The sequence below is a fragment of the Schistocerca serialis genome, chromosome 10 (assembly GCF_023864345.2).
Source record: "Schistocerca serialis cubense isolate TAMUIC-IGC-003099 chromosome 10, iqSchSeri2.2, whole genome shotgun sequence".
Taxonomy (NCBI): Eukaryota; Metazoa; Arthropoda; class Insecta; order Orthoptera; family Acrididae; genus Schistocerca; species Schistocerca serialis.
Genome location: NC_064647.1, coordinates 228219337 through 228231489, shown reverse-complemented (window position 1 = coordinate 228231489; position 12153 = coordinate 228219337). Strand labels below are relative to the sequence as shown.

Sequence of the window (12153 nt, the reverse complement as noted above, 5' to 3'; positions counted from 1 at the left end):
CTGGTGGCGTCAGTTCTTGTGCTGCACCGAGATGATAGTGAGAGGACTGTGTTGTGAGTAATGAGAGATTCCAGTATCCCAAGTGTCAGGTAGAGCAGAAGGTGGTGTAGAGGCATCCGGAACAGGCGTTGCCGGCACACAAGGCCGAAGCTGCTCCGAATGACACATTGCAACACCAGTGTCCGTCTGGATTTCATACAGGCGTCGGCCACGGTGTCGTAAGATGCGGACAGGACTCCATTTTGGCCGCCTGCCATATCCCTGTACCCATACAAGGTCATCGGCGATGAACCGGCGAAGCGAAGGCACCCGCGGTCATGAGGTGGAAGGCCGCAGAAGATGAAGTAGCGTGCGGGGCTGTCGGCCATGTAAGAGCTCAGCCGGGCTGTGGTCGCCCCTGGGGGTGGAACGGCAAAAAGCCAGAAATTGGAGAAGCGCATCATCAGGGGCAGAAGAAGTCAGGAGCTTCCTCTTCAGAGCCTTAAATGTGCGGACCAGTCATTCAGCCTCGCCATTTGACTGTGGATGGAACGGAGAGGCCGTGACATGCATGACGCCGTGACAAGCACAAAAATCCGCAAAATCGGAAGAGGCAAACTGCAGACCATTATCAGTAACAAGAGTAGAGGGAAGGCCTTCCAAAGAGAAAATGCGAGCTAGAGCATTGGTGTTTGCTGCGGTGGTAGGTGACGTGCAACGGACAATGAAAGGAAAGTTAGAGTAGGCGTCAATAACGAGAAGCCAATAAGTACCTAAAAAAGGTCCTGCGAAGTCAGCATGAATACGCTCCCAGGGCTTCTCAGGCGAAGGCCACGGTGACAAAGATGACTTCGGGGCGGCGGCCTGTGATGCACAAGGGCCGCAGGCAACGACCATGTGTGCGATTTCAGACTCTATGCCGGGCCAGTGCACATGACAGCGCATCAGAGATTTTGTGCGAGAGACACCCCAGTGCCCTTGGTGAAGGAGGTGCAAGACCGAAGCACACAAAGACGCAGGTACCACAACATGCGGCGAAGCATTTTCGGTGGAAAGGAGGATAACACCATCCCTAGCCGTGAGGCGGTAATGCAAAGCATAGTAGTTCCGCAACGGATCAGAAGTCTTAGCGGACCGACGATCTGGCCAACCCTTCTGAATAGAGCGTAAAACCTGGGAGAGGGTAGGGTCAGAACCCGTAGCAGCCGCCAGCCGGTGATGGGGAACCCGTCCACAACCTGCTGCTTGGCAACATCCAGGTGGAAACACAAAAGTTCGTCCCTATCGAATGCCAGATCAGGACCCATGGGAGGTGAGACAGTGCATCAGCATTCGCATGTTGAGCCATCGGCCGGAAATGAATCTCATAATTGAAACGAGACAAGTAAAGAACCCAATGCTGGAGGCGGTGTGCAGCCTTGTCGGGAAGTGACGTTGATAGATGAAACAAGGAAACAAGTGGTTTGTGATCCGTAACAAGATGAAATTTGGAACCATAGAGAAAAACACCAAACTTATGAGGAGCATAAATAATGGCCAAAGCTTCTTTTTCAATTTGAGAATACTTTTGTTGGGCATCCGTGAGCGTTTTGGAGGCATAAGCAATGGGTTGTTCAGAACCGTCAGAAAAACGGTGCGCAAGGACTGCGCCGACCCCGTATTGAGAGGCGTCCGTGGCAAGAACAAGATGTTGGCCAGGTCAAAAAGTAGCCAGGCATGGGGCCTGTTTCAGCACAGTCTTCAATTTCTAGAAAGCCGCATTGCATGACGTGGACCAGTGAAAAGGCATGTTTTTATGCAACAGGCGATGCAACGGCTGAGCCACCGAAGCAGCAGACAGTAAAAACTTGTGACAGTATGCTATTTTCCCCAAGAAGGCCTGCAGTTCCTTAACAGAAGTAGGGCGAGGAAGGGCATCGGTCGCAGCGACAGTTTGCTGAAGCGGACGAATACCATCCCAAGAGAATTGAAACCCCAAGTATGTGATAGATGCCTGAAAAATTTTTGATTTCTGAAGATTACTTAAGACCGGCAGTCTGTGAGACATGAAAAAGTGTGAGGAGATTTTGAGGATGTTCGTCAGTGGTGGAGCCAGTGACAACAATGTCGTCCTGGTAATTTATACACCCAGGGACAGTGAGCAATAATTGTTCCAAGAATCGCTGAAAGAGAGCAGGGGCACTGGCAACTCCGAATGGCAATCGTTAGTATTGATAGAGGCTGAAAGGCGTGTTTAGGACCAGAAACTGCCGGGAAGCAGTGTCGAGAGGAAGTTGATGATAATCTTCTGATACAGGTCAAGTTTAGAAAAATACTGGCCTCCAGCAAGTTTAGTGAACAATTCTTCAGGTCGAGGCATAGAGTAAGTGTCGATAAGGTATTGAGCATTTGCAGTGGCTTTGAAATCGCCACAGAGACGAATATCATCATTTGGCATAGCAACGACAACGACAGGAGAGGACCACTCACTGGAAGTGACAGGAACCAAGACCCCTGAAGCAGTGAGACGATCCAGCTCCCGTTTGACCTCATCACGAAGGGCCACAGGAATGGGCCGAACCCGAAAAAACTTAGGCCGAGCAGTGGGTTTGAGCGTGATATGAGCTTCAAAGTCATTTGCACGGCCTAACCCAGGAGAAAAAGGGACGAAAATGTCGTCGACAAGGAATCCAATTGAGCATCAGAGACGATTTTGACAGATTCATCTATGGAGAACCCCAAAACGCCAAAGGCATCGAAACCAAAAAGATTCTCCGCATTACTATGGTTGACCACAAATATGGGAACAGTGCGAATGACAGATTTGTAAGATACCTCACCATCAAATTGTCCCAAGAGAGAAATCTTCTGTTTATTGTAAGTCCGTAATTGCCTAGTGACAGGTGACAGGATTGGAGAACCCAACTGAAGATACGTCTGAGAGCTGATGATAGTGGCAGCAGAACCGGTATCCACCTGCATGCGAACATCTTGACCAAGTATTTGGACAGTGAGGAATAACTTCCCTGAAAGGGAAGAAGTACAATTGACAGACAACACAGAATCAGAATTAGCGTCATGTTCATGAACATTATGTATGTGGCTGGATTTGCAAACGGATTATACATGACCCATTTTTTTGCATTTGTGACACACGGCCCAACGTTGTGGACAATCTCTTGAATGTTTCGTAAAACACCGCGGACATGAAGGAAGTTGTGGTGGGTTTGATGCAGTTTCTTAGAGGTTTGTTTACGGTTAGGCTGAGGCTGCGCTTGGGAGTGTACTGCGGCCACATCGGACAGTGGGGACACGCCACACACTTCCTCAACATCGCACAGATGTTGTATTTCCCCGACGTTGCCCCATGCCTCTATTTGCGCTCCAGCGGCGCGAGAATTTTCAAAAGACTGAGCGATGGATAGGACTTCATCTAGAGTCGGATTTGCCAACTGAAGGGTACGTTGCCTAACTTCTTTGTCGGGCGCCGATCAGATAATAGCATCCCATACCATGGAATCGGCGTAGGATTCTTACTGAACTTCAGTAACAAATTGACACTTTCTCATGAGGCCGTGCAGTTCAGCAGCCCAAGTGCGATAGGATTGATTCGGTTGTTTTTGACAATGATAAAAGGCAACATGAGAGGCTACCACATGTGTTTGCTTTTGAAAATAGACGGACAGAAGTGAGCACATTTCAGCAAAGGACAAAGACGCAGGATCTTTCAAAGGAGCCAATTGCGACATTTGACGCCGCGCCGAAATCGCGAATCGCATTTGTGAGAAGCTTTTGCTGTTCTATGAGACCTTGCAATAGTTGCTCTAAAGTAGCCATGGAAACATGTGGGGTCAACATGGAAAAGAAAAATCACTACCTTGTCGCCAATTGTTATAACTTCAAGTTGAACAAATATATGTCAAGGAAGATGCAATACATGAAAGTCACAGATCAAGTAAACAGAGTAAGACTTGTACACTTGTTTTAACAGTCAAATCATAACTGAGTCCAAGTCTAGCGGCCGCTGGCTGGCTGGCCGCTTAGGTGGCACGGCTGGCGCATGGCTGGCAGACAACGCCGCATGTAGAGGACGCGCACAACTGTGCAGCGGCACTTTGAAAGATCGGCGAGTCACAACAAAAACACACAGAAATGCTTCCAACACACTTCCCTGGGGCACACCTGAAATTACTTCAACATCTGTCAATTACTCTCGTTAAAAGATAATATACTATGTCCTTCCTGGCAAGAAATACATAACCCCATTACAAATTTCTCTTGATACTTCATACGAGTGTGCTTCCAATAATATGTGTAGGTGTGGTACTCAGTCAAATGTCTTTCGGAAGTCATGAAATACTGCATCCACCTGACTGCCTCGATAAATGGCTTCCAGAATGTCATGCAAGTAAACTGCAAGTCAGATTTTGAGTGATCAATGTTTTCATCTTTTTTTAAAAAATGGTAAAATCACTTCCTGTTTACAATCACTGGGCATTACATTTCATTTCTAAATTTTGCTGGTTTTGCTACACAGATATTACTGATATATCTGTACCAGCTTTGTATTCTGCTCATAATGATGATGTAAATCTTTTTTTTTTTCTTCTTCTTTATAGAAACCATAACCTTAAGCTGTTACATAGCCAACAAGTTCTAGGATATATGCAAGGTTACATGCCACTGTCCTTAATGAGATACAATGAAGTTGCAAGTCTTTATCAGAACTGCAAAATGCAGGCTTCCAAGGCTAGTCTTTACTTCTTACAGTACTGCTATTTTCTTTGATGAGGGACTGTTGTACTAGAATAAACATTTGAGCTAGTTTACCAGTAAAGTGTATAAGCTGTTCTCATATGAAAGCAGTAAATGTCAGAAAATCTGACCATCTACATCCTTAGCATCTAAAAATGTATTCTGTAAAAGGAAATGAAGCATTTGACAGGAGAAGAAGAAGAAGAAGAAGAATACTTTAGATCATTGTAATGACAAACATTTTTACTTTAAGATAACTAAAGGTAAAGAGACTGGAGAGGAGTCTGAGTAGCCATTTAGTGTTTATAGACCTCTAAAAGGTATACGGCACAGTGCCACTGAAGAAACTGTCCAGAGTGAGAGTAAGTTACAAAACACATGTTAGAAGCACATGCAACCAACTCAAGTTTGCAAAATGTGTAATCAATATAGGGAATAAAATTTTGTCACAGCCTTTCAGAATTACAAAAGGATTAAATCAGGGAAGCTGCTCATCTCCTATATTGTTTAAAAATACATCCCAAAAGCCTTAGATCCATGGAGTAGGAACTGCGCAGGAATGGGCATTCAGATAACAAAGGCTCAAATTTAAGATTGAATAACAAGTACACTGTTTTTGTTCTACTGATTTTTATTTATTTCGAACTAATATTCAGCTTATTGGGTCACCTTCAGGAAGCAACTGACAAGCGCCTGAAAGGGATACTAGTTCTTAAGTAACCAAATGGCTCACCTGTCTGTACACCTTGCTCTTCACAGATGATCATATAGTGGAAGCCAGTGAAGAAGATATTTGCTTTATGCTAAGAAAGTTATTAGAAGAATATGATAAGTGGGCACTAAAAGTAAATTTTCAAAAGACTGAATACCTACACAGTGGAGGAACTTAATAGTAGAGGGCATGTGTATCAAGGCATGTAAAAAATTTACATATCTGGGTAGCATCCTACTGGAAGACAGAAAAAGTAATTGAGAAATACAGCAAAGAGTAGTCCACGGAAAAGCAGCAAACCACGAACTAAACCCTCTGTTACGGGCTTCTAAGATAAGTTGGAAAGTGAACAAGATGCTCTACAGAAGTACTGCAGTGTCTGAGATATTACACTGACAGTCAACAGCCACATTCAGTTAAGAATGAACTCACAAACTGCAATTATTATTTCGCATCAGCTGTGGAATATTTCAGAACAAACAAAAATTTGTGCTGGACTGAAACTCGAACCTGTATTTCCTGCTTGTTGCAAGTGGTCACTTCAACCACTTCAGCTATTCGAGCATCCTTCCAGGAATGGTCCAAATCTCCATTTGACCTGGTGTCTACTCTCTCCTGTGCTCACACTATACCACCATGATAATCACAAAGGGTGGGATGCTATTTTTTTCCTACCATTGTGTAGCTAAAGAATGAAATGTGGGAATCACAGCAATACAGTGTGAGCACAACAGAGAGTAGACAGGGCAAAAGGAGAGTTGAGCCACTCCCGGAAGCATGTTCCAACAGCCGAAGTGGTTAAGCTTGCAACAAGTGAGAAATTCAGATTAGAGTCCCGATTCTGTACGAATTCTCACTTGTTCAGAAATATTCTATGGCTGGTGCAGAGCCATAATCACAATTGGCTAGTTCATTCTCTATAGAAGTACTGTAGAGCCTGTAATGACTAGGGACATTAGCGCTGAGAGCTTACTGCAAAAAACTTGTAGGAATGGAGTGCCACAGAAGGTTATGTAGACTATCTCAGCAACACCACATAAGAAAAACAACAATTAGGGAAATGATCCAAAATCATAAAGCATACGATAGACCAGAAGGGTGGCAACTCACCTGGTATGGCTGTACAATGCAAATAACAGATGACTAAAGAAGATCTTGATGTACCATTCTCAGGAAAGAAAGAGAAAATGAATACCAGAAGTAGCCCGGTTAGACGGGATAAAGAAGACCATGAGAAAAAGGAAACTGACGAAGACGAGGAAGTGTGGGGTGACAGAAACCGATAGAGACAGGTATGTGGGAAGTGGCGGTGACAGCTGTACGAACACCACAGGAGAGGGAGAGGGAGGGAGAGAGAAAGAGAGAGAGAGAAGCAGTGGAAACAGTGGTCCTACTCTGCCTTTGACAGCAAAGGTAGTATCACTCACAATGCTACATGATGTTAATAGGAGGAGGAGGAGATTAGTGTTTAACGTCCCGTCGACAACGAGGTCATTAGACACGGAGCGCAAGCTCGGGTTAGGGAAGGACGGGGAAGGAAATCGGCCGTGCCCTTTCAAAGGAACCATCCCGGCATTTGCCTGAAAGGATTTAGGGAAATCACGGAAAACCTAAATCAGGATGGCCGGAGACGGGATTGAACCGTCGTCCTCCCAAATGCGAGTCCAGTGTATGATGTTAATAACTACACATGCACAATACAGACATGAACTTCCTTAACAGCTATTCAATAGTACTTAACAGTACTTTCAAATGAGTCAAATTTTCTGCTTTCACAAACAAAAACTTTTTGTTACTTTTTCAACTGATCTGGAATCGCAGACAGTTCAACATCCTTTCTCTGACAATCAGACAGTGCAAGTTGCCTCCTATTATAACAGAAGACTACATGCTTGTATGAGGGGCATTCAATAAATAATGCAACACTTTTGTTTCTTGGTTAATTTCAGTTGAAAAAATGTGGAATTTGTTGTGGGACATTGTGGAACATTCTCACTTCAGCCCCTCCAGTTTCATGAAGTTCCAATACATGGCAGTGCTATACCAAGCCTTTAAAATGTCATCTGTAATGGAGGTGTGTTCCAATCAGTGAGCTGTCATTGAGATTCTTCCAGCATGAAACCAGAGCATTGCAGGTATTCAGAGGCACTTGAAGAATGGCTCTGGAGACCTGGCAGTGAGCAAAAGCACGGTGAGTCATTGGACGAGGGGTCTGTCATCATCGCAACAAGGTTGAACAAACCTGTTCCATCTCCAGCATGCCGGCTGGCCGTTCACAGAACTGTGACTCCTGCAATGTTCAAATGTGCAGATGCTCATCCGAGATGATCGACAGATCACAATCAAACACATCGCTGCTCAACTGGACATCTCTTTCGGTAGTGTGGACACGCTTGTACACCAGTTGCGTCACTCAAACATGTGTGTCGGGTGGGTTCCTCGCTGCTGAACAGAAGATCATAAAGAGCAATGCAGTACAATCTGTGCAGAATTTTTTGTGCGTTACGAGGCTGACCGTGAGAATTTTTTGTCAAGAATGTTAACAGGCAATAAAACATAGGTTCATAACTTTGAACTGGAAACAAGACGGCAATCCACAAGTGGCACCACAGCATTCCTCCTCCAAAGAGAGAGATCAAAGATGCACCCTCAGCTGGTAAACTCAAGCTGACAGCCTTCAGGGAGTCTGAAGGGGTTATCCTGTTTGATGTCCTCCTCCTTGGTGTGACAATCAACTCTGAAGTATATTGTGCTACCCTCAGGAAACTGAAAAAGCAATTCCAACATGTTCATTGGTACAAAAATGCGAACGAACTTCTCCTTAATGAGATTTTCACTCTGCAGCGGAGTGTGCGCTGATATGAAACTTCCTGGCAGATTAAAACTGTGTGCCGGGCTGAGACTCGAACTCGGGATCTTTGCCTTTCGCGGGCAAGTGCTCTACCAACTGAGCTACCCAAGCACAGCTCACGCCCCATCCTCACAGCTTTACTTCTGCCAGTACCTCATCTCCTACCTTCCGAACTTTACAGAAGCTCTACCCTAGGCTGTGGCTAAGCCATGTCTCCGCAATATCCTTTCTTTCAGGAGTGCTAGTTCTGCAAGGTTCGCAGGAGAGCTTCTGTAAAGTTCGGAAGGTAGGAGACGAGGTATTGGCAGAAGTAAAGCTGTGACGATGGGGCGGGAGTCGTGCTTGGGTAGCTCAGTTGGTAGAGCACTTGCCCGCGAAAGGCAAAGGTCCCGAGTTCGAGTCTCGGTCCGGCACACAGTTTTAATCAGCCAGAAAGTTTCAAACTTCTCCTTCTCCATGACAGCACAATGCATCACCCAAGTCTGTACACCCGATAGAAGCTCACAAAACTTCATAGGACTGTTCTTCCTCATCCACCCTACAGCCCGGATCTCTCACTTTCTGACTCCCATCTGATTGGTCCAAGGAAGGACGCACTCCACAGGAAGCAGCATGTGGATGATGGGGAGGTTATTTATGCAGCAAGACATTGACCAGTAAAGTGGTACCATGCACACATGCATGCTCTCCCAGGAAGGTGGTGTAAGGCCACTGTATTAAATGGAGATTATGTTGAAAAACATGGTTTTGTTGCCACAAGAGTGGGGAGTAATATGGTGTACTGGAATCCTAAATAAAAATAACTTACTTTCAGAAGAAAAAGGTGTTGAATTACTTAATGAATGCCCAACATGGAAGTGATTGTGTCATTTTTGTGTGTAAATTACTGTGTCCTTTTCAAACAGGTTTCGCTTGTGTGAAGACTATAGGCAGAAGGCATATAAGTGACAATGACAATGCAAGGCGGCATTTTGAAGGATACTGAGGATGAAGGAGAGTCTACTAATGAAACTGAACAAGAAGAATCTCTTCCTCTGTGCAGTGATATAAGTGTCATTGGATTTGAAGTTGGCAAGGAAAAAGAAAGTGATGGTAGTATTCTGTCTGTTGCGTGTAAATGAAAGGTTTGTCACGATGGCAGTAGGACTCTTGTCAAGTTTCCGAACTTCATGATTGCTTGGAGTAATCAGCACACTGTGGAATTTGAATTTTCCTATCTCCTTCTTTATAGATGACCTTCCTCACAATATGTTTCATAAGAAGAAATGAAGACATTTCTTGGTATAACAGTGAACATAAATTAAATCCAAATGCACAATTATGTGACTATTCTTCAAAGATGTTTGCTCTCACCCCCGATCTCTTCCTACACGAAATAAATATCAGCTAGGAACAAAATGGTTGGCAAAATAATGTAAGCAGAATGGGTTAATCCAGTTGAGAAACAGTATTTAGAAGTACAACTGTGGATTCAGCCTACGAGAACACATTCAGCAATACTCAATGGGATTTCTCAGTAACGCAACGCACCTTGCCACACCACGAGAAGTGTCCACAAATGGCTGGATGAGCACAATCAAGATTCTTAAGCACAATCCACAGCCACAAATTCCCAATACCTTTATGCAATTCAACATTGGCGAGATCACTTCAGTAATCAAGTCAGATGTGCAAATAGGGATGTTGATCTATGAGCACCTGGCTGAGTCATATCCAGCTAATCTACCTGCCTTCTATACTGCAGTCAGCAATTAGTCTGGATGCTAGTGGATATTCAAAACAGTGTGACTCAGTTATGTAATGTTTCTGCTTTTAGTCAAACTTGCATTTATTGTTGTCTCTTAAAATGCAGTTCACACTTAAGTTCCTTGATCACAGAACTACATTCTGTTTTCATCCTCATCTCAGGAAACCAGTGAGACTCTCCGAACTCTGTAGGCTCAAAGGTTTATTGCTGAATTATTTTCTGCACATGTAGTCTAATTCTGTAGTAATGGAACATCCAAGGTCACGGTATGTCTACGATGAAGATCAGCTTGTACTGCCTCTATTGTTTGTAGTAATTGTTAAAGGCAGTGGGGATAGGGATAGGGGAGGGTAGCAAGAGGAGTGCCCCTACGACAGCTGACAACATTGGTTTCTTAAAATCAAACCAACCACAAAGCAAATAATTATCAGAACTAAGTAAAAACGCACATTTAAATATACATGTCACTACTGAGACATTTGGCACAGGAGTAATTTGTAAATAACGTAATTTGAAACCTGACAAGTCGCACAATGAATGAAGAGCGTATTATTGCGTCCATGACATGAATAAATCTACAGCTAATACCGCTATTTTTCTGGCTAGTTTTTATTTTATTTATTTACTTTTGCCAGTGGCAACTACTTAATACAACTGGATGGGTAAATGGGGCAACAGCCCATTAAAGTGACAATATTTAACAACTTCGTGTAGACAAAAAATAGCTCCAGGGTAGCTACTCAAACTTCGGGGAAGGTTCCCTGAGAATTCCAGGTATGAGTAGAAAGATGCTGAGATAAGAATCATACCACGATAATTCCTCTCAGTTGGGATATATCGCACTAGCCATAAGCAGTAGTTTAACATCAGCTTTTAAACACTGATAAATTATATAAAATAGTCAATAAAATTTAATTTCAACGCTAGGTTAAAAAACACAAAATTCACTGAGATTTGACGAAAATCCCTAAGATTTCCCCGATTTTTCAGAGTAAAATATAATTCCTTTAGAATTCCCGGTTTTCCAGAAAAATCGGCAACTAAAATCTAATAGGGTATTTAAAATTGCTATTTGGCAGATGAGCTGATGCTTTGGCTGGAACTCTGGGAAATATGAGCCAGAACAATTTGTTTGGAAAAAAAAAATTGCAACCAGTCTGAACAGATACATCCTTCCACCTACATGAGCAATTACTGTCGTCAATCAGAAATTGGATTTGAAATATAGTATATACATGACAGTGACAGCTTAGAGTGGTCATCATTTAGGTGTTCATTTTTGTCCACGAAAATGGAGAAAGGTGGAAACTGTAGAGTCGGGAAACGGGCGCTGTTTCTTGGCATCAGAACGTGAAAAAATGACTAGGCATTTTCTTTTAACGACCATATAATCCATATTCTGGTCGACATATGACAAGCCGTCTGCATACCGCACAGAGGGCTTGGTAAGTTTATGTCGAAAAGCAATAATTAATTATGGCTAAAATTGAATAAGTTAATTTTTCGTTAAAGTATCTTATCTCATGGATAAATGCTCACCGAATATTCTTCTTCCTTTTTAATTTGAATGCCATTTTCGTTCATACCGGTACCTTCTTTTTTATGAAATTCTGTTTCGGTTCTCTCCATACCCTGCAACAAAAATTTTTAACTACTGGTCAAATTTTTGGAGACAGTTTCTTGTTATCCTTCATTGCATAATACGAATACGTGCGTTTAGACACTGCGTATAAAATAAGTATTATGTAAACAAACTAATGAACTTCAATTAACATACGACGGAGACAATTTTTTTGGTGGTGTTACAAATGTTATAACGCCGTTACATTGAGAAACTCACAATTACTGTCTCGCGTTATCCACAATTTAAACAGCAGTAAAGGATGGTTTCGTTTCTTACACACAATCAGGCACCACCATCAGTGCATGATTTTCAGCTTTGAAATCCCGGTTGCCTGCCTATAGCCTTCTGCAGTCCAACCTTTGAACCCTCAAACATATGATCGAATTCACTGCTCTAACAACGGGAGTCGTCAGCGAATACTTCTTTCACTGATGTTTACTCCGGTAAAATTTCTATTTTCGAAATCAACGTAGAGACGCCACTAATATTTTAAGAACAATATCGCT

The 12153-nt window shown here is 43.2% G+C and overlaps 1 protein-coding gene across 2 annotated transcripts in view; it reads right to left on the bottom strand.

Moving 5' to 3' along the window:
* LOC126425022 (zinc finger protein ZFP2-like) overlaps positions 1 to 12148 on the bottom strand; it is a 114274-nt gene extending 102126 nt beyond the window's left edge. The window contains exons 1-2 of one of the 2 annotated variants that reach the window (XM_050087930.1): positions 11864 to 12148; positions 11563 to 11655 (exon numbers count right to left, since the gene is read on the bottom strand). In XM_050087930.1, the coding sequence (XP_049943887.1) occupies positions 11563 to 11652 (90 nt within the window). In that variant the 5' untranslated portion in view covers positions 11653 to 11655; positions 11864 to 12148. The remainder of the gene's footprint in view (positions 1 to 11562; positions 11656 to 11863) is intronic. The other variant, XM_050087931.1, reaches the window with a different exon arrangement.
* Between the last annotated feature and the right edge of the window lie 5 nt (positions 12149 to 12153).